Raw genomic sequence first — 23,806 nt, 5'->3', positions numbered from 1 at the left:
AGCGGAAGTTAGAGAAGTCGATGTTCATGCCATCAGGTTGGAGGCTATCCAGACGGAATATAAGGTGTTGTTCCTCCAACCTGAGTGTGGCTTCATCTTTACAGTAGAGGAGGCCGTGGATAGACATGTCAGAATGGGAATGGGATGTGGAATTAAAATGTGTGGCCACTGGGAGATCCTGCTTTCTCTGGCGGACAGAGCGTAGATGTTCAGCAAAGCAGTCTCCCAGTCTGCGTCGGGTCTCGCCAATATATAAAAGGCCACATCGGGAGCTCCGGACGCAGTATATCACCCCAGTCGACTCACAGGTGAAGTGTTGCCTCACCTGGAAGGACTGTTTGGGGCCCTGAATGGTGGTAAGGGAGGAAGTGTAAGGGTATGTGTAGCACTTGTTCTGCTTACACGGATAAGTGCCAGGAGGGAGATCAGTGGGGACGAATGGACAAGGGAGTTGCGTAGGGAGCGATCCCTGCGGAATGCAGAGAGAGGGGGGGAGGGAAAGATGTGCTTAGTGGTGGGATCCCATTGGAGGTGGCGGAAGTTACGGAGAATAATGTGTTGGACCCGGAGGCTGGGGGGGTGGTAGGTGAGGACCAGGGGAACCCTATTCCTAGTGGGGTGGTGGGAGGATGGAGTGAGAGCAGATGTATGTGAAATGGGGGAGATGCGTTTAAGAGCAGAGTTGATAGTGGAGGAAGGGAAGCCCCTTTCTTTAAAAAAGGAAGACACCTCCCTCGTCCTAGAATGAAAAGCCTCATCCTGAGAGCAGATGCGGCGGAGACGGAGGAATTGCGAGAAGGGGATGGCGTTTTTGCAAGAGACAGGGTGAGAAGAGGAATAGTCCAGATAGCTGTGAGAGTCAGTAGGCTTATAGTAGACATCAGTGGATAAGCTGTCTCCAGAGACAGAGACAGAAAGATCTAGAAAGGGGAGGGAGGTGTCGGAAATAGACCAGGTAAACTTGAGGGCAGGGTGAAAGTTGGAGGCAAAGTTAATAAAGTCAACGAGTTCTGCATGCGTGCAGGAAGCAGCGCCAATACAGTCGTCGATGTAGCGAAGGAAAAGTGGGGGACAGATACCAGAATAGGCACGGAACGTAGATTGTTCCACAAACCCAACAAAAAGGCAGGCATAGCTTGGACCCATACGGGTGCCCATAGCTACACCTTTAGTTTGGAGGAAGTGGGAGGAGCCAAAGGAGAAATTATTAAGAGTAAGGACTAATTCCGCTAGACGGAGCAGAGTGGTGGTAGAGGGGAACTGATTAGGTCTGGAATCCAAAAAGAAGCGTAGAGCTTTGAGACCTTCCTGATGGGGGATGGAAGTATATAAGGACTGGACATCCATGGTGAAAATAAAGCGGTGGGGGCCAGGGAACTTAAAATCATCGAAAAGTTTAAGAGCGTGAGAAGTGTCACGAACCTAGGTCGGAAGGGATTGAACAAGGGGTGATAAAACCGTGTCCAGGTATGCAGAAACGAGTTCTGTGGGGCAGGAGCAAGCTGAGACAATGGGTCTACCTGGACAGGCAGGTTTGTGGATCTTGGGTAGGAGGTAGAAACGGGAAGTGCGAGGTATGGGAACTATAAGGTTGGTAGCAGTGGATGGGAGATCCCCTGAGCGGATAAAGTCGGTGATGGTGTGGGAGACAATGGCAGGAAACATCCTCTTCACATCCACTTCATCAGGCCCTTTCACCATTTGAAAGGTTACAATGAGGTCACCCCTCATTCTTCTGAATTCCAGTGAACACTGGCCCAGAGCCATCAAATGCTCATCATATGACAAACCCTTTAATCCTGGAAACAAATTCATGAACCTCCTTTGACCCCTCTCCAGTTTCAGCAACTCATTTCTAAGATAAAGGGCTCAAGACTGTTCACAATACTCCAAGTGAGGTCTCACCAGTGCCTTATAAAGTTTCCTGGTGCTCCTTAGTGGGGTCACGATCGAGGGGTAAATAAGAGGAGGTATCCGCAAGTTGTCGCTGTGCCTCGGCAAGGTAGAGGTCAATACGCCAGACTACAACAGCACCCCCCTTATCAGCGGGTTTAATAATAAGGTTAGGATTAGTGCGGAGGGAGTGGAGAGCAGAGCGTTCCGAAGGAGTGAGGTTGGAATGGGGACAAGGTGCGGTGAAGTCGAGACGGCTGATGTCCCATTGGCAATTAGCGATAAAGAGATCCAGAGCAGGCAGAAGACCAGAGCGGGGTGTCCATGAAGAGGAGGAGGGTTGAAGACGGGAGAAGGGGTCATCGGTGGGGGTGGAAGAGTCCTTGCTGAAGAAGTAGGCTCGGAGACGGAGACGGCGGAAGAAAAGTTCCGCATCATGGCGAACATGGAACTCGCTGAGGTGTGGGCGAAGGGGGACAAACGTGAGGGATTAGAGAGTTTGTCTTATTGGGACAGGTTGAGTGAGCAAGGGGGTTCTCTTTGGAGTGAAGGAGGATGAGAGGTGATTCAATCGAGGTGTACAAGATGATAATAGGCATAGATTGAGTGGACAGCCAGAGACTTTTTCCTCAGGGTGGAAATGACTAATACAAGAGGGCTTAATTTTAAGGTGATTGGAGAAAAGTATTGGGGGGAGGGGAGTCAGAGGCAGGCTTTTACTCAGAGAGTGGTGAATGTGTGGAACCCCCTGCCAGGGGTGGTGGTAGAGACAGATCAATTAGGGACATTTAAGGGACTCTTAAATAGACACAGGGATGATAGAAGATTGGAGGAGTATGTGGGAGGGAAGGGCTAGATTAATCTTGGAGTAGGTTAGAAGATCGTCATAACATGATGGGCTGAAGGGCCTGTACTGTGCTGTGGTGTTCTAGGTTCCATGTTCTTTCTACAGAGAAATTGCAGAGCAGGTAAACAACAAGGAGCAAAATCAAAACAAAGCAGATCGTGAAGCGGAGAGTCCATCTTATCACACAGGAGGTCAATTCAAGACTCTTATAACAGTGGGGTAGGAGCTGTCCTTGGGCCTGGTGGGACGTGCTTTCAGGCTTTTGTATCTTCTGCCCGATGGGAGAGGGGAGACGAGAGAATGTCTGGGGTGGGTGGGGTCTTCGATTATGCTGGCTGCACAACATTCTGGGCTGGAAGGACTGTTCTGAGCTGTACTCTTCTATGTTCTCTCCACCACCACTACTTTATCATTTCCTGTCAGAGTCACCTTATGTACAGACATTCCTGTGCCCAGTGTCATTTTATGGACATACAATTGATCTGGGTATATAAGCTATATTATGTATTTATACTTGTGCATTTACCTTGTATTTTTTCATTCTTCTGTTTATGTTATTATGTTTGTTTTATATGCTGCACTGTAACAATTACTGCAGAGTAACATTATTTCATTCTCCTTTAGACTTGTTCAGGTTCAAGTTTAATTGTCATTCAACCAAACATGAATACCCATGAATACAGTCAAATGAAACAGTGTTCGTATGGAGCCAAGGTACAAAACACAGTACGAACAGGCACAAACAGCACACAGCACATATAGGCGTCCGTTAGTCTCGTGAGACCATGGATTTGCACCTTGGAAGGTTTCCAGGACGCAGGCCTGGGCAAGGTTGTATGGAAGACCAGCAGCTGCCCATTCTGCAAGTCTCCCCTCTCCACACCAGCGATGTTGTCCAAGGGAAGGGCACTAGGGCTGATACAGCTCGGCACCGGTGTCGTCGCAGAACAATGTGTGGTTAAGTGCCTTGCTCGAGGACACAACATGTTGCCTCAGCTGAGGCTCCAACTAGCGACCTTCAGATCACTAGACCGGCGCCTTAACCACTTGGCCACGTGCCAACACACAGCACATATAGTATATATAATTGTTATAGCAGAAAAACACACAATTACATTTTTAAAATCTTTTTATTGATACATAATCTTCTGCAGCTTTAAAATAGTACAAGATTACAGCAAATTGATATATAGTTACTAAAGCTGAAGAAAAAAACTTATCAAAAAAGAATAATATGACAATGAAAGAAAGTATTTTTTTATAAAGAAAAGAAGGAAAAAGAGAACCCCAACTACTAAAAGAAAAAAAAGTAACTACAAGAGAAAGAAGAAGGAAAAAGAGAGAAAAAAAAACCCATGGAACCAACTCCAGGAGCAATATGACTTACAATCATCTCTATAAATAAAGAAGAAAAATCATCAACCGCCAATTCACATTTATGTAAAATAAGAGTGGAAGGAAAAACATACAAAAACCGTATGCAAAAACATACAATTACAAAAAGAATTTATGTATAAATAAAATTATTAATACTGCCCAAGTCGCTGAGTGTCGTGGCCTGTAGATTGACGGTGCATGGGATGTTGACCTGGAGCCAGGTTTCTGCAAGAACGAACCCACAGCAGTTCCTCATATTACACAGTGCAGCCACAGTTGGCTGCAATCCAGTTTGTCTTCCACCGAGTGAACACTGGAGGGCAGCACTGATGGGAGTGTCCAGCCCCAAACCCAACAGCACACACCCAACTCCAGTGTTTTCTTCCCCGGCGACTGTAATAGGTGACCGTGAGGCATGAGGGCCCGGTCCACACCACAACCTAGGCCATGCAGCTCCCTGACATTTGTTCTCACTAATGAACCTGTGTACTTGTGTACTGGGAATAACATTAAACGATCTTGAATCTTCAGTGTCCCATGTTCAAGTATGCATCTGGACAGAATGCTTTCCAAGGTGATATGCTGAGCTGCAAGGTTGCACAGCAGAAGTTTGCAGACACAGGACTGCAGGAGGGAACGCTGTTTCTGAAGTAGCTCCAGCTCTGATTGAACAATTATCTCATCATCGGTCACAAAGAGGGGATGCTGCAGAAGGTTACAACCACAGCAGGTGACACACCAGGTACTTCATGCATCAGCAGCACCACGAACAGCCGCGAGATGTTCCTAAGGTGGCGGTTCTGACTGACGGCAATCCATTGGTGGCACAGCTAGGCCCAGCCACACATCGTCCGGTGATGTGGGACGGAAAAACAACAACAAAAAGCTGAGCCACCTCGTCTCGGAAAGGAGCTTGGCCAAGACTCACTCAAGAGAAATTCCAGAGGTTTTCAGATATATGAGCAGAATTAGGCCATTCGGCCCATCAAGACTGCTCCAACATTCGATCATGGCTGATTTTTTTTATTCCTCTCAACCCCATTCTCCTGCCTTCTCCCCATAACCTTTGACACCCTGACTAATCAAAAACCTATCAGCCTCCGCTTTAAATATACCCGATGATTTGGTCTCCACCACCATCTGTGGCAATGAATTCCACAGATTCACCACCGTCTGGCTGAAGAAATTCCTCCTCATCTCCATTCTAAAGGGATGTTTCTCTATTCTGATGCTGTGCCCTCTGGTCCTAGACTCCCCCTCTATAAGAAACACTCTCTCCACATCCACTCTATCTGGACCTTTCAATATGCAAAAGGTTTCAATGAGATCCCCCCTCATTCTTCTAAACTCCAGTGAGTACAGGCCCAGAGCATCAAACTCATCTTGTAAATTAACCCTTTTATTCCCATTTGGGAATAAATGGAAAGTAGAGTGTATTACCACAGCCAGCCTTGAAGTGCCAAACTCTGGAAGCCGACCATGGTTATCACAACCAGTCTCTGGAGGTCTGGAGCCAAGCTACTGCTGACTGACTCCAGAGCCAAAGCCAAACAAAGTTTGCCTCTGGAGTCCACAGCCAAACTCTGGAGGTTGGACTTGGATGGAATGCAGAGCCTGTCACCAGAGTTTCACAGTGCCAAATCTCCGGAGGTTGGATATAGATAGAATGCAGAGCGAGTTACCACAGCCAGAGTCTCACAGTGCCAGGCTCCGGAGGCTGGAATAAATAGAATGCAGAGCGAGTTACCACAGCCAGAGACTCACAGTGACAATTCTCCGGAGGTTAGGTATGGACAGAATGCAGAGCGAGTTACCACAGGCAGAGTTTCACAGTGCCAAATCTCCGGAGGTTAGGTATGGACAGAATGCAGAACCTTTTACCACAGTCAGAGTCTCACAGTGCCAAATCTCCGGAGGTTAGGTATGGACAGAATGCAGAACCTTTTACCACAGTCAGTCTCACAGTGACAATTCTCCGGAGGTTAGGTATGGACAGAATGCAGAGCGAGTTACCACAGACAGAGTCTCACAGTGACAACAACCCTGTTGAACTTCACCAATTGCTCTCTCTTTGCACTGCTTGTTATTATATATATATTTATATATACTAAACTTCACCCCTGAATCCCTACTTTCTTGTTGCAGATTCCTCAAAGATTCCCTTGAATGTGGCCACACAAGTAACTAGTTTGATAAGAGTGGTGTACTTCACCCTCACCGGTCAGGGCAAGCCTCAACCACTTCCTCATTCCAAGTACAAAACAATCTCTGCGTGAAAAAGTTACCCCATAGGTTCCTATGGAAACTCTGAAGGTCCCAGTACACAAAGTTCTCAAATCTACAAACAGACAATTAGTTAAACTGACAATTGATCCCAAAGTTAGAGACCTTATTGCTATTGCACATTTTCACCACGAAGGGAGTGCCCACAAGAATTGATTCAACAGGTGGTCAAAGCTGGCCAACTCACCGCTGGCACCAGCCTACCCACCATCAGGGACATATACACAGAAAGGAGCTAGAAGAGTCCATAAGACCTTAAGATATAGGAGTAGACTTAGGCCATGTGGCCCATCGAGTCTGCTCCACCATTTCATCACGGCTGTTCCATTTTCCCTCTCAGCCCCAATCGCCTTCATTCTCCCTGTATCCCTTCATGCCCTGACCAGTCAAGAATCTATCAACCGCTGCCTTAAATCTACATAAAGACTTGGCCTCCACAGTTGCCTGTGGCAGCGAATTCTACAGATTCACCACTCCCTGGCTAAAGAAATTCCTCCTCATCTCCATTCTAAAAGGACACCCCTTTATTCTGAGGCTGTGTCCTCAGTCTTAGACTCTCCCCCCTACAAGTTAACCTTTGTCTGTCCTGCTTTTTATTCAAAGAAATCCAACAGATTTGTCAGGCAAGATTTTGCCTTGAGGAAACCATGCTGACTATGGCCTATTTTATCATGTGCCTCCAAGTACCCAAAAACCACATCCTTAACAATCGATTCCAACATCTTCTTAACCACTGAGGTCAGATAATTCCCTTTCTTCTGCCCCTCTCCCTTCTTGAAGAGTGGAGTGACATTTGCAATTTCCCAGTCTTCCAAAACCATTCTAGAATCTATTGGCTCCACAATCTCTTGAACCACCTCTTTCAGAACCCTGAGGTGTACATCATCAGGCCCAGGTGATTTGTCTGCCTTCAGACCTTTCAGTTTCCCAAGAACCCTCTCTCTAGTAATGGTAACCTCACACACCACATGACCCCTGACACCTGGAACTTCCACCATACTACTAGGGGCTTCGACAGTGAAGACTGATGCAAAATACTTATTCAGTAAAAGGGTCAGTAACATCATGAAGGATTCCACCCAGCCTGTTCATGAACTGTTTGTCCCACTCCCATCAGGGAGGAGGCTACGTAGCATCCACCCCAGGACCATCAGTCTCAAAAACAGTGACTTTCCCCAAGCAGTGAGGCTGATCAACACCTCCACCCACTAACCCACCCCTCCACACTCCCAACCACCACGACTTTATCATTTCCTGTCAGTCACCTTCTGTACAGACACTCCTGTGCCCAGCATCACTTTATGGACATACAATTAATCTATGTATATAAGCTATTTTATGTACTTATATTTATTGTATTTTTTATTATTGTGTTTATTATTGTTGTTTTTTAAAGGGTTAATTGAAAAAGAAATTTAGGAGAATGAGGTGGGATTTCATTGAACGTACCAAATATTGACAAGGTCAGTGACCAGTGATATGCCTCAGGGATCTGTTCTGGGAACCTTACTCTTCGTGATTTTTATAAATGACCTGGATGAGGAAGTGGAGGGATGGGTTAGTAAGGTTGTTGATGACACAAAGGTTGGAGGTGTTGTGGATAGTGTGGAGGGCTGTCAGAAGTTACAGCGGGACATTGATAGGATGCAAAACTGGGCTGAGAAGTGGCAGATGAAGTTCAACCCAGATAAGTGTGAGGTGGTTCATTTTGGTAGGTCAAATATGATGGCACAATATAGTATTAATGGTGAGATTCTTGGCAGTGTGGAGGATCAGAGGGATCTTGGGGCCTGAGTCCATAGGACGTTCAAAGCGCTGCGCAGGTTGACGCTGTGGTTAAGGAGGCATACGGTGTATTGGCCTTCATTAATCGTGGAATTGAATTTAGGAGCCAAGTGGTAATGTGTACAGCTATATAGGACCCTGGTCAGACCCCCTTGGAGTACTGTGCTCAGTTCTGGTTGCCTCACTACAGGAAGGATGTGGAAGCCATAGAAAGGGTGCAGAGGAGATGTTACCTGGATTGGGGAGCATGCCTTATGAGAACAGGTTGAGTGAACTCGGCCTTTTCTCCTTGGAGCAACGGAGGATGAGAGGTGACCTGCTGGAGATGTATAAGATGATGAGAGGCATTGATCATGTGGATAGTCAGAGGCTTTTTCCCAGGGCTGAAATGATTGCCACAAGAGGACACAGGTTTAATGTGCTGGGGAGTAGGTACAGAGGAGATGTCAGGGGTAAGTTTTTTACTCAGAGAGTGGTGAGTGCGTGGAATGGGCTGCCGGCGACGGTGGTGAAGGCGGATACAATAGGGTCTTTTAAAAGACTTTTGGATAGGTACACGGAGCTTAGTAAAATAGAGGGCTATGGGGAAGTCTAGTAATTTCTAAGGTAGGGACGTGTTCGGCACAACTTTGTGGGCCGAAGGGCGTATATTGTGTTGTAGGTTTTCAATGTTTCTATGTTTCTATATTGAAAGGCCTTGATACAGCAGATGCAGAGAGGATGTTTCCTATAGTGGGGGAGTATAGGACCGGAGGGCACAGACACAGAATAGAGGGATATCCATTTCGTACAGAAATGAGGAGGAAATTCTTTAGCCAGATAGTGGTAAGTCTGTGGAATTTGTTGCCATAGATGGCTGTGGAGGTCAAGTCATTGGGTATATTTAAAGTAGAGGTTGATAGGTTTTTTGATTAGTCAGGGAGTCAAAGGTTATGGACATGAGAATGGGGTTGAGATGGAAAATAAATCAGCGATATTCTATTTTGGAGCAGATGCGATGGGTCAAAGTGCTCAATTGTGCTCTTAGTCATATGGTCTTATGGAATGACAGCATGAGTTCTATGGCTTCTGGACCAGTTGCCCTTCACCCTACCATAAGCGTTTACCTACCGATATTAGGATGTTTGAGGGAACGGCATATCCGAGCTTCTCTCTCCAGTTTCTGGTGATCTGCAAAAGAAAGGGAGGCGTGATTAACACAACACTGCACCTTAGACAGTCAGCATCTCACAGATGTACTGCAGGGAACATTCTAGTTGGTTCCATCACCGCCTGGTACGGAGCCTCCGACGCACGGGATCATAAGAAGCTGCTTGGGTTGTGGGCTCAGCCAGCTGCATCACGGGCACAACCCTCCCACCACTGAGGACCCTCATCTATAAAAGATGATGCCTCAAGAAAGCAGCATCCACCACTGGGGACCCTCACCACTGAGGACCCTCACCACTGAGGACCCTCACCACTGAGGACACTCACCACTGGGGACCTGCCTCTCCTCATTACTACCATCAGGGAGGAGGTACAGGAGCCTGAAGACACACACTCAATGAGTCCGGAATGGTTTCTTCCCCTCTGCCATTGGGTTTCTGAATAGCCAGTGAACCCATCAACTCTTATTCCTTTTATTTTGGACTATTTATTTAATTTTGTAAATTACAATAATTTTATGTGCTTGCTGTAAAACAGCAAATTTCACATTTTACACGTCAGCCAATAATAAATCTGTTGCTGATTTTGTTTTGCACCTATTGTTTTACTTATTAGAACAAAGAACAGTGCAGGCCTTTGGCACACGATGTCGTATCAATCTCTTTATTTATCAATCTATTTACTTACTTCCTGATTAAGATACATCGTGGAATAAGCCCTTTTGCCCAGCAACCCCTGATTTACACCTGGTCTAATCACGGCACAATGTACAATGACCAACTGACCATAACAGCTTTGGAGTGTGGAGGGAACTGGAGCTCCTGGAGAAAGCCACGGTTACAGGAAGAAGATACAAACTCCGTACAGGCAGTGGTGGGAATTGAACCCCCGATCGCCTGTACTGTCAAGACTTGTGCTCACCAATACGCTATCGCTTTTAACCTACTCCAAGAACAATCTTGGGGGCCAGTGATGTAGTGGTATCTGCACTGGACTTGGAGGTGAACAGTCCTGGGTTTGAATCTGGCCAGCACCTTACACGCTTTCCGCCTGTGCTGGGTTGAGCCTTGAGCTAGAAACTCTGCCTCAGGCAAAAGCGCTAAGGGAACGGCAAAGTTGCCACCTGATGCGCCAAATGGCAGAATGAAACAACAACGTAAACAATCAAACCCTTCCCTCTCACATAGCCCTCCATTTTTCTATCATCCATGTGCGTATCCAAGAGTCTCTTAAATGTCCCTAATGTATCTGCCTCTATCACCACCCCGGCAGTGGATTCCACACACCCACCACTCTCTGTGTAAAAACCTACCTCTGACGTCTCCTTTCATACTTTCCTCCAATCACACTAAAATTATGCCTCCTCGTATTAGCCATTTCCACCCCGGGAACAAGTCTTCGACAGTCCACTCGATCTGTGCCTCTTATCATCTTGTACACGCCTATCAAGTCACTTCTCCTCCTCTTTCACTCCAAAGAGAAAAGCCCGAGCTCGCTCAACCTGTTCTCATGAGGGATTATTGCTGTAGTTATTACCACCATGTACATCGTTTTCTCTGTGAGTGAGGAATTTAATTTAACTGCACCCAGTTGTGCATGAAAATAAACATCTGAATCTGAAAGGAATCTGTGGGACTCTGATTATCCCATGGATTATCTCAAAGTTCAAATTAAATTTATTATCAAAATACATACATGTCACCTTATTAGCCCGAGATTCATTTTCTTGCAGCCATACTCAGTAAATACAAAGAAATACAATAGAATCAATGAAAAACCACACACAGAGAAACAATTTGTGTGCAAAAGACAACAAGCTGTGTAAATACAATAGACAATAAATTAATAATAATAAATAAGTATGCTATAAATATTGAGAACATGAGTTGTAGAGTCCTTAAAATTGAGTCCATAGGTGTGGGAACAGTTCAGTGATGGGGTGAGTGAAGTTGAGTGAAGTTATCTCTCTGGTTCAAGAGCCTGATGGTTGAGGGGTAATAACTGTTCCTGAATCCGGTGGTGTGGGTCCTGAGGCTCCTGTACCTTCCTGATGGCAGCAGCAGGAAGAGAGCATGGCCTGGATGATGTGGGTTACTGATGATGGATGTTGCTTTCCTGCAACAACGCTCCGTGTTGATGTGCTCAGTGCTGGGGTGGGTTTTATCAAAGATGGACTGGGTTGTATCCACAACTTTCAGTAGTTATTTTCTGTTCAAGGGGTTTGGTGCCCCCAAACCACACTTTGATTATCTTGCCGCTTGCAACAAGCCAGTCTTCTTACAATGTGGGAGGAGGCGAGGTTGTTCTGCAGACTGTGTGCTGGGTAAGGTGTGGGGTGACCGTGAAGGTTATCTGCCGATTTACACACTAAAGGTGTGAAGTGATCATTTCTGTGCAGACTGTTCAAGTTTATTAGCGTCTGACTGTACATATGTACAACTAAATGAGATCACGTTCCCTATGACCACGGTGCACCCACAATACATATATCACACGTAAAAAGTTTCAAAGGCTCAAAGGTTCATTTAATATCAAAGCATGTTTCTGTATACAACTCTGAAATTTGTCTTCTCCAGATAGCCACGAAACAAAGTCCACGAAAGTCATTCAGAGAGAAACATCGAACCCCCCTAACCACGCACATACAAGTAAGAATGGCACCCCGATAATCAGCTCCCAAAACCCCACTCCCCTCCCACACACACACACACAAAAGAACAGCACCCCGATAATCAGCTCCCAAAACCCCACTCCCCTCCCACACACACACACACAAAAGAACAGCACCCCGATAATCAACTCCCAAAACACCACTCCCCTCACACAAAACGGAACATGAACATCGACTTTCAAAGTACGACTCCTCCCCTCACAGAACAAGACCATAAGTCTGAAAAAGTCCACCGTCCATAAACACGATAGTCCATTCCCTAAACACAGAACCACGATACCATCCTCCGATATCACCAACATTCATTGAAAGAGAGGGACGCCACACGAGGCAGAGGCCTACCCGCCTGTCACAGTGAGCCACACAGTGATAGGCCGCTCACAGACTCCTCGGCAGTGATCAAAAGGAAAGCAGTTGGTGCTGAACTCTTGCTTGCCTTCCGTGTTTGACTCGATGTCTCAATCTTCCTCGACACTTTAATCAGCGATTAATGGATGCTTTAAATGGTGAAATGGAGTTGATTATCGAAGTTTCTTTGCATTGAGGTCGTCTGAGTACGCACTCACTTTCCAGAATCTTCTCGTAGATGGCAAAGTGCTGCGTCACTCAAACCATCTCCAAACTGTAAATCATAGGCTCTAACAGTCCCAGAAACACACTAAAGGAGAAAAACAGATGTAAAAGAAGTAAAAAAGACTTTTTGTGAGGTTTCTGGAAGATGTTGATTGAGAGAGTGTTGTCTGCTGGCGCCATCTTGGCACACAACACGTAGAACAAAATGTAACCACAAATAAGTTAATAAAATGCAATTCAAAATGCATGTAGTGTAAACAGTAAACAGCTCGCTGTCCTGGTGACGAGACCTCAGTGGTGACAGGCTTTTCATTAGTCTCACAGCCTGAGGCAAGAAGCTGTTACTCAGTCTAACAGTCCCAGTCCTGATGCTCCTGTACCTCAGCGGTGATGGTAGCAATGAGAAGAGGGGTCTTCAGGCTCCTGTACCTCCTCACTGATGGTAGCAATGAGAAGAGGGCGTGATGCTCTTTCATGATGGATGCCACTTTCTTGAGCCACTACTTTTTCAAGATGTCCTCCATGGTGGGGAGGCTCATCCCAGAATGGAGCTGGCTGATTCTACAGCACCGTGTAGTGGGAACAGTCTGCACTACAAGGCATAGCAGAGTCTACGGTTACACCAGTCCACAGGCATTGAAAAATAATTACACCTGTTTTCAAACAGAAAGGATTTTGCAGATGCTGGAAATCGAGGGTAACACACACAAAATGCTGGAAGAACTCAGCAGGTCAGGCAGCAACTATGGAGGGGAATAAACAATTGAAATTTCAGAACGAGACTCTTCATCAGGACTGGAAAGGAAGGGGGAAGAAGCTAGATCCATTCTACATTCTGGGTCCCCTCTTACCCCTCTTCTTCTCCTCACCTGCATATCACCTCCTCCTAGTGCCCCTCCTCCTCCCTTTTCTCCCATGGTCCACCATTCCCTCCTATCAGATCCCCTCCTCTCCAGCCCTTTACGCTTTTTTATAGATTATGAGAACACTCAGTCCTCTTTTATTGTCATTTAGAAATGCATACACGCATTAAGAAATGATACAATGTTTCTCTGGAGTGATATCACAGAAAACAGGACAAACCAAAGACTAACAGTGACAGGACCACATAATTATAACATATAGTTACAGCAGTGCAAAGCAACACCATAATTTGATGAAGAACAAACCATGGGCACGGTAAAAAAAGTCTCAAAAGTCCCCGAGTCGATCGACTCCCAAGTCCCCGATAGCAGGCGGCAAAAGGGAGAAACTCCCTGCCATAATCCTCCAGGCACCGTCAACTTGCCGATGCCTTGGAAGCAGCCAACCACAGCCGACACTGAGTCCGTCCGTCTGAAAACTTCGAGCTTCCGACCAGCCTCTCCGATACAGCTTCCCGAGCGCCATCCTCTGCCGAGCGCCATCCTCTGCCGAGCGCCTTCGACCTCGCCCCGGCCACTGAAACACGCAAAGCCGAGGATTTCGGGGCCTTCTGCTCCGGAGATTCCGGTTACCACACAGTAGCAGCGGCAGCGAAGCAGGCATTTCAGAAGTTTTCCAGATGTTCCTCTGTACCCTCACATCTGTCTCCATCAAATCAGGATTGTGCCCGGTCCCCTACTTGACAGATTACAGACATCACCACCGAAGTGGCCGCGCACGCTGCGGTCACGCCGCCATCTTCTCCTCCTGCCATAAGGACTGTTTTCCACCTGTCATCCGCAGCTTCCGCCGATTCCATCCCCCTTCCCCCACCCACCTGGTCTCACCTATCACTTTGTAATTTGTCCTCCTTCACCCTGCCCCGCCTTCTTTCCGGTCCTGAGAAAGGGTCTCCCCACAAAGCATTAATTTCCATTGGTGCTGCCCGACCTGCAGAGTGTCTCCTGCATTTTGTGTGTAGTGTGAGCAACCTCTTACGAGATGCCTCTCCCCACAGCCATTCATTTCCCAGTGAACGGGAAAGGGTTCAGAAACGCTGACGAGCTTGGCTGAATGTCAAGCCAGTAACATAAATCCATTTGTCAGATAGTAGGGTTCCGCCCTGGATCAGTGTGTAACCAGCTCACTCTCTCGACAGGATCCCCAACCCTCTCTCTCTTTAACCTTTCCCATCCCTTCACATGCTTCTTTCTCTATCTATCTTTCACACTCTGACCAGAAGACCATAGGCATAGGAGCAGAGTTAGGCTATTCAGCCTATCGAGGGCTCCACCATTCCATCATGACTGATTTATTATCCCTCTCAACCCCATTCTCCTGCCTTCTCCCCGTAACCTTTGACATCCTGACTAATCAGGAACCAAACAACCTCCACGTTAAATATACCCAGTTACCCGGCTACTGCATGGCAATCAACTCCACGAGTCACTGCCCCCACCCCCCGACTAAAGAAATTCTTCCTCTTCTCTGTTCTAAATAGATATCCCTCTATTCTGAGGCTGTGCCCTCTGGTCCTACACTTCCCCACTATAGGAACCATCCTCTCCACATGCACTGTATCTAGGCCTTCTAATATTTGGTAGATTTCAATGAGATCCCCCCTCTTTCTTCTGAACTCCAGTGAGGGTAGGCCCAGAGCCATCAAAATGCTCCTCATATGTTAACCCTTTCAATCCTGGAATCATCCTCATGAAGTTGCTCTGGACCTCTCCAGTGACAATGCATCCTTTCTCAGGAAGGAGCGCACAATATTCAGTGCGGTCTGATAAGTGCCATAGAAAGTTTCGGCATCACATCCTTACACTCTGTATTCTGTATTCCCTCTCTAACTCTCTCCTCCAATGATTCTCCAATCACAGAATGTCTTTCACCTTTTTCTCTGTAACTCCCGAGTTCGAGTCTGAATCCAGGTATTCTCGGACAGTCTTGGGTTAAGACGGCTGCATATGTGGCTGGGTTGGAGAACTTGTTTTGCTGCTTGTTAGAACACAGGACAGCACAGGCCCTTTAGCCCACACTGCTGTGCTGAACCATTAAATTAATAATCAAATGGCTAGCTAAATACACAATGCCCATATCCTTCCATTTCCCTCACATCCATGTGCCTATCTAAACACCTCTTAAAAGTCCCTCATGTACCTGCCTCTACCACCACCCCAGGCAGCACGTTCCAGGCAACCGCCACTCTCTGTGTAAAAAAAAACCCCTCACATCTCCCTTTGAAATGACCCCTTCTCACCTTCAATGCATGCCTTGTGGTATTAGACATTTCAATCCTGGGGAAAAGATACTGTCTGTCTACTCTATCCATGTAATCTCCCGTAATCTTATAAACCCCTATCAGACCTCCCCTCAGTCTCCACCGCTCCAGAGAAAACAACCCATGTTTGTCCAAACTTTCGTTATAACACACGCCCTCTAATCCTGGCAGCATCCTGGTAAACCTCTCCTGTACCCTCTCCAAAGCCGCAACATCCTTCTTATCGTGAGGAAACTAGATCTGTATACAGTACTCCAGATGCATTTTATAAAGCTGGAACATACAGTAGCTTCCTGACTTTTGAACTGAGTGCCTTAACCAATAAAGGGAAACGTGCCATATGCCTACTTGACCACCCTGTCAAACTGTGTCGCCACTTTCACAGAGCTATGAACTAGGGCTCCAAGATCCCTCTGCTCACCAACACTGGAAAGTGTTGGTCTTGCCCTCGACAGTGTACTGTCTCTTTACATCATTGTACTCTGTATCCTTGTGTCCTGTGTTGTTCTGCTGAACGTTGTGGACATGTGATGTTTGCACCTTAATGCGTGGCCACACTTAGTTTGTGTTCATTGTTGACACAAGTGATGCTTTAGAACAGAGGGATCTAGGAATAATGGTGCATAGTTCCCTGAAGATGGAATCTCATGTGGATAGGGTGGTGAAGAAAGCTTTTGGTTTGCTGGCCTTTATTAATCAGAGCATTGAGTACAGGAGTTGGGACGTAATGTTGAATTTGTATAAGGCATTGCTAAGGCCAAATTTGGAGTATTGTGTACAGTTCTGGTCACCGAATTATAGGAAAGATGTCAATAAAATTGAGAGAGTACAGAGGAGGTTTACTAAAATGTTGCCTGGGTTTCATCTGCTAAGTTATAGAGAAAGGTTGAACAAGTTAGGTCTTTATTCTTTGGAGCGTAGAAGTTTGAGGGGGGACTTGATAGAAGTGTTTAAAATTATGAGGGGGATTGATAGCATTGACGTGGTTAGACTTTTTCCATTGAGAGTGGGGGCGTTTCAAACAAAAGGACATGGGTTGAGAATTAGAGGACAAAAGTTTAGGGGTAACATGAGAGGGAACTTTACTCAGAGAGTGGTAGCTGTGTGGAACGAGCTTCCAGCAGAAGTGGTTGAGGCAGGTTCGATGTTGTCATTTAAAGTTAAATTGGATAGATATATGGACAAAAAGGAATGTAGTGTTATGAGCTGAGTGCAGGTCGATAGGTCCAGGATAGGGTAAGAGCTTGGCACGGACTACAAGGGCCGAGATGGCCTGTTTCCGTGCTGTAATTGTTATATGGTTATATGTATTTCACTGTATGTCTGATAAATAACCTTAAATCGTGAATCCTGAACCGCGAATAATTCCCTTAATCTCACTACCTTTCCCTATTTATCTCTCAAAACATGGAATGGGAGCACATCCACACGGAGCGCTGCCACAAAAAAAGCAGCATCCGTCACCAAGGACCCCCAGTCCAGGTCACGCTCTCTCCCCGCTGCTGCCACCAGGAAGGAGGTACAGGAGCCTTAGGTCCCACACCACCAGGTTGAGTAACAGTTATTACCCTCAATCGTCAGATTCCTGAACCAGTGGGGATAACTTCACTTGCCCCAGCACTGAACCGATTCCACAACCTATGGACTCTACAACTTACGTTCTCAGTATTGCTATCTATCTATCTATATCTCTCTCTCTCTGTCTATCTGTCCATCTATCTATCTCTCTATCTATCCATCTCTATCTATCTCTTTATCTATCTATCTACTTTAGTTGGTAATTTGCCTTCTTTTGCACATTGGTTGTTTGTCAGGCTTTGTTTGTATGTATTTTTTCATCGATTCTATTGTATTTCTCTGTCCTGAGAATGCCTACAAGAAAATGACCGTCAGGGTAGTAATGGTAACATAAGCACATTTCAGTAATAAATTTTGTTTGAACTTTGAACAGTATGTACAGCAACAGCCCCTTCAGTGCTCTAGTTCTGGACCAAACACGGTGCTAAATACCACAAAATCACTTCTGCCTGCACAGTGACATAAATCCAGCCACGAGTTCGAGCATCAAGCTCCCCAGTACCCTATCATCAGGAGAGTCTGAAAATTGTCCAGGCCCTGATATCCTCTGCCTGATGGGCTGTTTAACACTGGATCCCAGTGCTGTCATCCTCTTGATTTCAATGGGTTGTGATGGAACACACCATTTAAACAGAAAAGATTGCCTCAAAATGAATAGCAGGAGCACTCCTGTGCCATTACTGTCATCTGCATTGTTACACCAGGGCTGGAGTGGGAGGCAGCTGACAACACCCAACACACACTCACACACAGCTCACAACGGGCACCCAGGGGTGCCCGCACAGGCAACCGCACAGCTATAGCCAGTGCGCTGTGAGCCCTCTGGAGTGGCATAGCCGGTAGTGCAGCGGTGAGCATAAATAACCATTTACAATGCCAGCTGCAAGATCGGTCCTGTTGCTGTCAGTAAGGAGTTTGTAAGTTTGAAATCCTTTGTAAGTTAACTGTTTACAATGCCAGCTGCAAGATCGGTCCTGTTGCTGTCTGCAAGGAGTTTGTAAGTTCTCCCTGCGTCTGCGCGGATTTCCTCCGGGTGTTCCAGTGTCGAGATCATGAGAGATATGATAAGGATTAGATTTACTTGTCACAGCTTCATCGAAACTTACAGTGAAATGCATTGTAAAGAACAAATCCAAATCAGCAAGGATTGCTCTGGGGGCAGCCATGCTTCCAGCAGCAGCTCACCAATCCATATGTCTTAAAATGTGGGAGGAAACCCACGTGGTCACAGGGAGAGCGTACAAACTCCTTATTGTCAGTGGCAGTAATCGAAGCCCAATCAGTGGTTGCTGTAAAGTGATTGCGTTAACCGCTATGCTAGAGTGCCACTTTGCTTCCTCGTAAATACGGGTTAGGCTTAGTGAGTTATGGACATGTTATGTCAGCACTGGAAGCATGGAGACACTTGTGGGCTGCCCCCAGCACATCCTCAGACTGCATCGGGTGTTGATGCAAACGATGCATTTCACTGTATGCTTCGATGATCCGATGTACATGTGATATATAAAGCTAATCTTTAAAAATTGTTGGTGAAAATGGGTGGTGTGGTCATGATAGACATTTAACTGTGATTCTGCTGACACTTCCCTGAACTATCCACAGCCGTCAAAAGACACACCGTTTTCACAGGCACCCTCTCTCCCCGCCTCCCCTCTCCCACTCCCCTCAAAGATCAGATTTCGCAGCTCGTAGAGAAACAAACACCCAAAAACATGAAGTCGTCGGTGAAAAGCAGGACTTTATCGAGGATCCAGCCCGAGCTTAAGGATTTAACTATGGTGTTTCATCAGAGCTAAGTAAAAAAGTATCTCAATCACTCATTGAACAAAGAGGATGTAATATTTTCTGTCAGAGCCATGATGTGTGTGCGTAAAATCCCACCCACTCACTCTCTCTCCCTGTCTGTTTAACCTACCAATACCACACTGTACACCACATTAACCCTCCAATACCACACTGTACACCTGATTAACCCTCCAATACCACACTGTAAACCACATTAACCCTCCAATACCACACTGTAAACCACATTAACCCTCCAATACCACACTGTAAACCACATTAACCCTCCAATACCACACTGTAAGCCACACTAACCCTCCAATACCACACTGTAAACCACATTAACCCTCCAATACCACACTGTACACCCGATTAACCCTCCAATACCACACTGTAAACCACACTAACCCTCCAATACCACACTGTAAACCACATTAACCCTCTGATACCACACTGTACACCATATTAACCCTCCAATACCACACTGTACACCCGACTAACCCTCCAATATCACACTGTACACCACATTAACCCTCCAATACCACACTGTACACCCCATTAACCCTCCAATACCACACTGTAAACCACATTAACCCTCTAATACCACACTGTAAACCACATTAACCCTCCAATATCACACTGTAAACCACATTAACCCTCCAATACCACACTGTACACCCCATTAACCCTCCAATACCACACTGTAAACCACATTAACCCTCTAATATCACACTGTACACCACATTAACCCTCCAATACCACACTGTACACCACATTAACCCTCCAATACCACACTGTAAACCACATTAACCCTCCAATACCACACTGTACACCACATTAACCCTCCAATACCACACTGTACACCCGATTAACCCTCCAATACCACATCATACACCACATTAACCCTCCAATACCACACTGTAAACCACGTTAACCCTCTGATACCACACTGTACACCACATTAACCCTCCAATACCACACTGTACACCACATTAACCCTCCAATACCACACTGTACAGCCCATTAACCCTCCAATACCACACTGTAAACCACATTAACCCTCCAATACCACACTGTAAACCACATTAACCCTCCAATATCACACTGTACACCCCATTAACTCCAATACCACACTGCACACCCCATTAACCCTTCAATAGCACACTGTAAACCACAGTAACCCTCTGATACCACACTGTACACCCCATTAACCCTCCAATACCACACTATGCACCCAATTAACCCTCCAATACCACATTGTACACCACATTAACCCTCCAACACCACACTATACACCACATTAATCCTCCAATATCACACTGTAAACCACATTAACCCTCCAATATCACACTGTACACTACATTAACCCTTCAATACCACACTGTAAACCACATTAACCCTCTGATACCACACTGTACACCATATCAACCCTCCAATATTACACTGTACACCCCATTAACCCCATTGTGTTTTGGGATAAGGATGAATTGTACAAAAGGGACGGGTTGCACCTTAATAAGCGGGGCACCAGCATTCTGGCAGGCGGGTTTGCCTCTGCAACACGGGGGTGTTTAAACTAAATTGTGGGGGGGAGGGGACGAACTGGAAATATAAGGATGGAGACAAACAGAAGTGAGAGTAAGAAAAGTTAAGAAAGACAGCAGAATCAACAAAGCAGAAAGCTCAAGAAGGGATCGTACAGTATGGCCAAGTGATATAGGAACTGATATGGGAGGTGAGGGGAGTAATGAATTAAAAGTATTGTATATGAATGCACGGAGTATAAGAAATAAAGTGGATCAGCTTGACGCACAGTTGGAAATTGGTAAGTATGATGTTGTGGGAATAACAGAGACGTGGCTTCAAGTGGACAGGGCCTGGGAAATGAATATTCAAAGGTATACGTCCTATCGAAAGGACAGACTGATGGGCAGAGGGGGTGGGGTGGCTCTGTTGGTGAGGAATGATATTCAGTCCCTTGCGAGGGGGGACATAGAATCAGGAGACGTAGAGTCAGTATGGATAGAACTGAGAAATTCTAAGGGTAGAAAGACCCTAATGGGAGTTATCTACAGGCCCCCAGACAGTAGTCTGGATGTAGGGTGTAAGTTGAATCAAGAGTTAAAATTGGCATGTCGCAAAGGTAATGCTACAGTTGTTATGGGGGACTTCAACATGCAGGTAGACTGGAGGAATCAGGTTGGTGCTGGACCCCAAGAAAGGGAGTTAGTGGAGTCCCTCCGAGATGGATTCTTAGAACAGCTTGTACTGGAGCCTACCAGAGAGAAGGCAATTGCAGATTTAGTGTTGTGCAATGAACCGGATTTGATCAGGGACCTCGAGGTAAAGGAGCCATTAGGAGGTAGTGACCATAATATGATAAGTTTTAATCTACAATTTGAGAGGGAGAAGGGAAACTCGGAAGTGTCAGTGTTACAGTTGAACAAAGGGAACTATGGTGCTATGATGGAGGAGCTGGCCAAAGTTCAATGGAACAATACCCTAGCAGGGATGACAGTGGAACAGCAATGGCAAGTGTTTCTGGGAATAATGCGGAAGGTGCAGGATCAGTTCGTTCCAAAGAGGAAGAAAGATCCTAAGGGGAGTAAGGGGAGGCCGTGGCTGACAAGGGAAGTAATGGACAGTATAAAAATAAAAGAGAAGTATAACATAGCAAAGACGAGTGGGAAGCCGGAGGATTGGGAAACTTTTAAAGAGCAACAGAAGGTAACTAAAAAGGCAATACACGGAGAAAAAATGAGGTACGAAGGTAAACTAGCCAAGAATATAAAGGAGGATAGTAAAAACTTCTTTAGGTATGTGAAAAGGAAAAAAAGTAGTTAAGACCAAAATTGGGCCCTTGAAGACAGAAGCGGGTGAATTTATTATGGGGAACAAGGAAATGGCAGACGAGTTGAACAGATGCTTTGGATCTGTCTTCACTACGAAAGACACAAACAATCTCCCAGATGTAATACTGGCCAAAAGACCTAGGGTAATGGATGAATTGAAGGAAATTTATATTAGGCAGGAAATGGTGTTGGATAGGCTGTTGGGTCTGAAGGCTGATAAGTCCCCAGGACCTGTTGGTCTACATCCCAGGGTACTTAAGGAGGTGGCTTTAGAAATCATGGACGCATTGGTAATCATTTTCCAATGTTCTATAGATTCAGGATCAATTCCTGTGGATTGGAGGGTGGCTAATGTTGTCCCTCTCTTCAAGAAAGGAGGAACAGGGAAAACAGGGAATTATAGACCGGTTAGCCTGACGTCGGTGGTGGGAAAGATGCTGGAGTCAATTATAAAGGATGAAATTACGACACATCTGAATTGTAGTAACAGGATTGGTCCGAGTCAGCATGGATTTACGAAGGGGAAATCGTGCTTGACTAATCTTCTGGAATTTTTTGAGGATGTAACTATGAAAATGGACAAGGGAAAGCCAGTGGATGTAGGGTACCTGGACTTTCAGAAAGCCTTTGATAAAGTCCCACATAGGAGATTAGTGGGCAAAATTAGGGCACATGGTATTGGGGGCAGAGTACTGACCTGGATTGAAAACTGACATGGACAGAAAACAAAGAGTAGCGATTAACGGGTCCCTTTCGGAATGGCAGGCGGTGACCAGTGGGGTACCACAGGGTTCAGTGCTGGGACCGCAGCTGTTTACAATATATATTAATGATTTAGATGAGGGAATTAAAATAACATTAGCAAATTTGCCGATGACACAAAGCTGGGTGGCAGTGTGAAATGTGAGGAGGATGTTATGAGAATGCAGGGTGACTTGGACAGGCTGGGTGAGTGGGCAGATGCATGGCAGATGCAGTTTAATGTGGATAAATGTGAGGTTATGCACTTTGGTGGCAAAAATAGGAAAACAGATTATTATCTGAATGGTGGCCGATTAGGAAAAGGGGAGGTGCAACGAGACCTGGGTGTCATTATACACCAGTCATTGAAAGTGGGCATGCAGGTACAGCAGGCGGTGAAAAAGGCGAATGGTATGCTGGCATTTATAGTGAGAGGATTTGAGTACAGGAGCAGGGAGGTACTACTGCAGTTGTACAAGGCCTTGGTGAGACCACACCTGGAGTATTGTGTGCAGTTTTGGTCCCCTAATCTGAGGAAAGACATCTTTGCCATAGAGGGAGTACAAAGAAGGTTCACTAGATTGATTCCTGGGATGGCAGGACTTTCATATGAAGAAAGACTGGATGAACTGGGCTTGTACTCGTTGGAATTTAGAAGATTGAGGGGGGATCTGATTGAAACGTATAAGATCCTAAAGAGATTGGACAGGCTAGATGTAGGAAGATTGTTCCCGATGTTGGGGAAGTCCAGAATGAGGGGTCACAGTTTGAGGATAGAGGGGAAGCCTTTTAGGACCGAGATTAGGAAAAACTTCTTCACACAGAGAGTGGTGAATCTGTGGAATTCTCTGCCACAGCAAACTGTTGAGGCCAGTTCATTGGCTATGTTTAAGAGGGAGTTAGATATGGCCCTTGTGGCTACGGGGATCAGGGGGTATGGAGGGAAGGCTGGGGCGGGGTTCTGAGTTGGATGATCAGCCATGATCATAATAAATGGCGGTGCAGGCTCAAAGGGCCGAATGGCCTACTCCTGCACCTATTTTCTATGTTTCTATGTTTCTATGTCAAAAGATTGGAGCAACTGGGCTTGT

The 23,806-nt window shown here is 45.9% G+C and overlaps 1 protein-coding gene across 1 annotated transcript in view; it reads right to left on the bottom strand.

Annotated features, from left to right (window-relative positions):
• The window catches only part of LOC134349146 (calcium/calmodulin-dependent protein kinase type II subunit alpha), a 255,671-nt gene that overhangs the window by 114,018 nt on the left and 117,847 nt on the right, over nucleotides 1-23,806 (bottom strand). Inside the window, exon 3 of the mRNA XM_063053055.1 lies at nucleotides 9,296-9,355. Coding sequence (XP_062909125.1) covers nucleotides 9,296-9,355 — 60 coding nt within the window. The remainder of the gene's footprint in view (nucleotides 1-9,295; nucleotides 9,356-23,806) is intronic.

This window comes from Mobula hypostoma, chromosome 7 (genome assembly GCF_963921235.1).
Source record: "Mobula hypostoma chromosome 7, sMobHyp1.1, whole genome shotgun sequence".
Classification (NCBI taxonomy): domain Eukaryota; kingdom Metazoa; phylum Chordata; class Chondrichthyes; order Myliobatiformes; family Myliobatidae; genus Mobula; species Mobula hypostoma.
The sequence above is the reverse complement of the archived record's forward strand: the minus strand, read 5'-3'. Positions and strand labels throughout refer to the sequence as shown.